At 42.6% G+C, this 4,954-nt stretch overlaps 1 protein-coding gene across 1 annotated transcript in view; it reads left to right on the forward strand.

Moving 5' to 3' along the window:
• Nucleotides 1-4,812: 4,812 nt before the first annotated feature.
• LOC130817583 (uncharacterized) overlaps nucleotides 4,813-4,954 on the forward strand; it is a 1,821-nt gene continuing 1,679 nt past the window's right edge. The window contains exon 1 of the mRNA XM_057683374.1: nucleotides 4,813-4,954. This exon is cut by the window's right edge and continues 18 nt beyond it. Coding sequence (XP_057539357.1) covers nucleotides 4,906-4,954 — 49 coding nt within the window. The 5' untranslated portion in view covers nucleotides 4,813-4,905.

A 4,954-nucleotide genomic window follows, 5' to 3' on the forward strand; every position in this document is an offset into this window, starting at 1 on the left:
GGAGTCCACCAGTACCGCCGACTCCCGTTCCAAAATCGGAGCTAGGTTGGCCAGAGCTTCGTTCCCCTTGTGATTTGCCTTTTGTTGGAGGGAATCGAAGTCGACGCCTAACTCCGCGGCAGCCAGACGGTACCTCTCTTCAGTGATCGTGGAACCAGTACCCACCATCTCTGCCGTCAGATCCCCTAAGAAACTTGACGCCTCCGGCTCGTCCGAAGTCAGCCAATTCCTAGCTATCCGGGCTCGTCTTTCCAAGCTAACTTTATACACCCTAGCCGCGGATAGCAAGGTCTTGAACTTGGCCGAATCAGCCGACACCTGTTGCAAAAGACACTGGTTCTGATGAACCAGTTTAGCATGAACGTCCATTAGGTGACCGACTTCATGGTCGAGGGTTGCCGACTTGTTAGAAGCCACGTCTAGACTCCCAACGGTCTCTTCCAGCTATTTTCTCGCCCTCTCCCACCACTGCTCAGTTCTGACTAAACGCTCTTTCAGCTCAGAGCATTTAGCCAGTTTATCTTTTAAGCCCGGCAGTTCCTCTCGGAGCTTTTGCAGCTCCTCGTCCTGCTCGTTGCAGGGGGAGGACAGGACGACCAACGTCTCCCTATCCGCGGCGCTTTGACAGCTGAGGTTGAGCTCAAAGGACAACCTCAAAAAAGCCTGTGAAAAGGACAAGTTAAAATCCAGATATAGCTGACTTAAAAGAAAAAAGTAGAAAGACGTTACCTCAGCCGCGGTAGCTTGGAGTTGACGGACTATATCGGTGGGGGATAGGGACTCCAAAAGGTTGACATCCACCTGGCTGATCAAGTGGGATGTCGCCCTGTTGAATCGGGTTATCATACCCAAAATCAGTAAAAGGGGTGTCGTGTTGGAAAGGTAGAACCTCCCGACGACGGTAAACCTCTTCCACCTTCGCTCTAGGAGCCGCGGCCGACTCCCCCACCTTCTCTTTGCCCCGGCTCAGGACCGGGGACGCTGCGGCTTTAGGAGAAGCCACCTCCTCATCCACCGACCTCATTTGCAGAGGTACGACTGTGATTATTGTTCCCGCAGAAGCCTTCTTTGAGGCACTCTCCTCGTGGAAGGAAGATACTCTCTTTCTCCTCCTCTCTCTCTTCTTCGATTCCCTCTTCTTAGAAGGGATTACCCTTTGAGAATCATCGGGAATATGAACTCGTCTCCTCTCCTCAAGGAGCCGGAGGGCCTCCTCTTCGCAAGGCACCTCGTCTAGCCCCTTCTCTACCGTTGCCGAGTCCTACAAGAGAAAAAGTTCGAAGAAATCGAAGAAATCCCTCATAGTTCGAAAAATATATATGAATTTATACCTTTGGAGGAAGAGGTAAGGGTTTTTCCGCGAGCCGTTGGATGGCCCCTTGAGCAAATCGCATAACGCTGAATTTCTTCATGAGTTCTGAATTTTTTGCTCTTAGGTTTTCCTTGGCTATCCCTGAAAAATCAAGAGTTAGAAATAAGTAGACATACCATAAAAACGGGAAGGAGGAAATCCGATGACTCTTACTCCGATCGATAGCCAGGCTGATGCCGAATGCTGAGAGGAGGTTCTCATTCTCCAACTCAGGACGACCCGGTATCCAGTTGAGTTGGACATTCATGGGTTTCCTCCCCAATTGAACGTCCATCTTTGCGTACTCTACGATCACCGCATCATTAAAAGAACATTGCGGGATCCCATTATTAAAACCCGAAAGGTTGGGTTTGATGTCGAAGGAGGTCTTAATATTCCATCCTCCTGAATTGTATAAATAGGCGAACTTTGTCCTATATCCCTTTTGGTTGTCAGGGAGGTCGGGGACTATCTTCAGTCCACGACGATGGGTGAAAGTTATCAAGCCACATCCGTATGATTGAGAATTGCATAGGCAGGCTCTAAATATATACCTAAAGGCAGTAAGTGTTGGTGGCACGGCCAAAACGTTACACAAAATCAAAAACGCCACCATACAACCCCATGCGTTAGGATATAACTCGGGCACTGAAACATTCAAAAATCTAATACCTCCCTAAAAGATGGATGGAGAGGAAACCTAAATCCTAACTCAAAAGAAGGAAAATATACGGCTATACAGTGTGGGGGAGGAAACCTAACAGTGTCATAATTCCCCAGGGTAATAATATTGATGTCATCTTTCAAACCCCATTTTTGAGAGATGGCTTCGCGACGCTTGTCTAAGTCTCTCTTCGTTTGTAAATCTATGAAGTAGTTAAGGGGACCGCCGCTTGGAATGTAAAATGGAGGAGGAACCGGCGCTGCGCTCTCCCTTCCTGAGGACTCGGCTGATCCTTCAATGTTTTCCATATCTACATACAATAACCCTTCTAGGTCAGAATTTATTCGCGGCAAGTAATTGGGGAAGAAAGCAACGCTCACTTCCCAAGGAGCAGTTTTCTTTATCTCCGGAGGGTATACAGGGGATACAGACGACTCATTCCCAGCCTTTATTGGTTCATAATAAGGGGTGATTCTCACCGAACTACTATCGTCCGAATCATTCATTAGCAACCCCTCTTTATTAAAGCGTCTACAAGCTACCAAAGGAATTTCCGTCGGGTTAGCCGAGTTAATGTCGAAGTTAGCTATTGTCTCATGAGTAGCCATGACATCCATATTAATGATAGTCATAAAATAGTAGGCGAAACTTGTAAAGGATAATGACTAATTTCATAAAACTAATTCAACTTTAAACATTCAAGAACTTGAAGAACAGTTTGAAGAATAATTTGAAGAAATTCAAGAACTTGAAGAAAGATTTGAATACCTTGAAGAAATTTTGAAGATTTGTCAGAAGATTGATGAAGTTCTGTCAAAATCCTTGAAGATCTTCGAGAAGTTTTTCAGAAGTATGAAGAAGGGTTGAAGGTTGTCAGAGCGTCTCTCTCTACTTTCTCTTTCTAGCGACTTGAAGAATTGAGGGAGTTAATGAAGGTTAGGTGAGAGGGAACTGTTCCAACGACCCTATTTATTGCAGCAATAAATGCTCAAACGTCGAACCTGAACATCCCTTGAACGAAAAATGGAATCCCAAACTAAAACCGGGAAGGCGACAAGTCGGACCCTGAATTATACCCCAAGAGATACAGAAATTATTACAAGTATGAGGGATGTCCGTATGATCGATAAGTCGGACCCCCAGGTGCCTCCAGTTATGATGTACAGATTCTAAGTATGGGAGAAATTCTTCCATTTTTGCCGTATAATCGAAGAAATCGACCTATGTGATCATTCCGCGTCCTAGAAGAACAGGGGGCTTATTAGAACAAGGAAAATGGTTCAAGTCTTTTTGTCTTCCCGCAACATCGATAAGTCGGACTCCCCTAAGTCCCTCAGTGAAGAATAAAAAATCAAAGTATAAATTTAAGCCGCGTCTTCAACACACTTGACTCAGTTGTCTGGCGAGTCGACTCTTTTATGCCGCGGTATGATACTTTCCCTTGATTCCACGGCTTATAACACGCCAACAAGAAGGAAGATAGATCAACAAAACCGGCATCTTGTCTGAGAGGTCTATAAGTCGGACCCGCTTTGATGAGAACAGTCGATTTAAAGCTTACGAATCTAATTTTCGGGTTCCGCCTAAAAATCTGCCAAATGACGCTTACCGTTTCCGCACAAAGAAAGATACTTCGAGTCATCAGGGTTGCCTTTCTCATATCATCCTTCGTGCGTGGGGCTAAATGTCATGGTATCACCTACCTAATTTATTTGTTTATTTAAATTATTAATGTCATTTTACCTTAATAACCTTTGACCTTTTGGATTGACCTTAACTTTTAGTCAATGGGCCTTTCCTGGATTCTCCCAACTCTTCAGTTGGCCCATAAGCAAATGACCCATACAAAACCCTAACTCCTTCCAGGAAAATAACCTCCTATTTGACCCAACTTCCCACTCTCTCTCATTGCTTGGTTATCCTTCTTCCAAGGCTGGTAACTACCCACTACTCCCATGATATTCAACCTTCTCTCTGAAATAACTTCCTTCTTTACCATTATAAATAGGGACAACCATCGGAGAGGAAGGCATCATCTGAAAATAATCCTCTTAAGTATCCTTACTCCACTTCATTAGCCTACCCAAATTCCAGCAATATCAACCCCGACATCTTCTTGCATTCAGTTTACAATCATCCACTCCATAATCTCATATCAACGTTCTAACTTGAGTGTCGGAGGGGTTTTCCGGGAGATCACCCCCGGACAAGGCTAACGTGTTGTTTCGCAGGAATTCAAGTCGCTTCCTTCCACGAATCGTCGCTCTTGATAACACTGCTACTAACGGTATTTCAAGTGTTTCCCACTTCCTCGTTTCGTAATCGAAACAGTATTTATTACTAATGTTTATATCTTTGAATTTTTTATTTTCTAATTATGACTATAATATTATCAATATTGATTAAGTTTTTTATTTTTAAGTCATATCATTTAATATATTAGAAAATCATATATTTTATGTTATTTTCTTTCATTATTTATAATATCTTTATAATATTATTTATTAAATGAGTATAGGACATTTTGAGATGATTAAAACATAAAACCATAAATTTTTAATTTTTTTGTTCAACCAAATATAAAAATTTAATAAAATCGTATATCGTACGGGCATTATCTATTCATATGCTATTTTGAAGGTGTGATAATGTGGGGTTAGAAAAATGGGTCAAATACAATATTCTAGTAAGTTACCAAGTAAATAATGATGTTTTAATCTTCCAAAAAAAAAGAGGTTATTTGGGAAAGATAAAAACAAGTAAGTTGATGTGGGGATTTTTCATTATAAATAGAGGCGTGTATTGGTTCATTCCCTCACATCCCATCAACAAACAAATTTGATAAATTAACTCTCAAAAGAAATCTTCCATTCAATCCTGCGACGGAGCCATGGACAACCGTTCATCCATTTCTAAGATGGTTCTCATTGTACCAATAC

This window comes from Amaranthus tricolor, chromosome 7 (genome assembly GCF_026212465.1).
Source record: "Amaranthus tricolor cultivar Red isolate AtriRed21 chromosome 7, ASM2621246v1, whole genome shotgun sequence".
Lineage (NCBI taxonomy): Eukaryota > Viridiplantae > Streptophyta > Magnoliopsida > Caryophyllales > Amaranthaceae > Amaranthus > Amaranthus tricolor.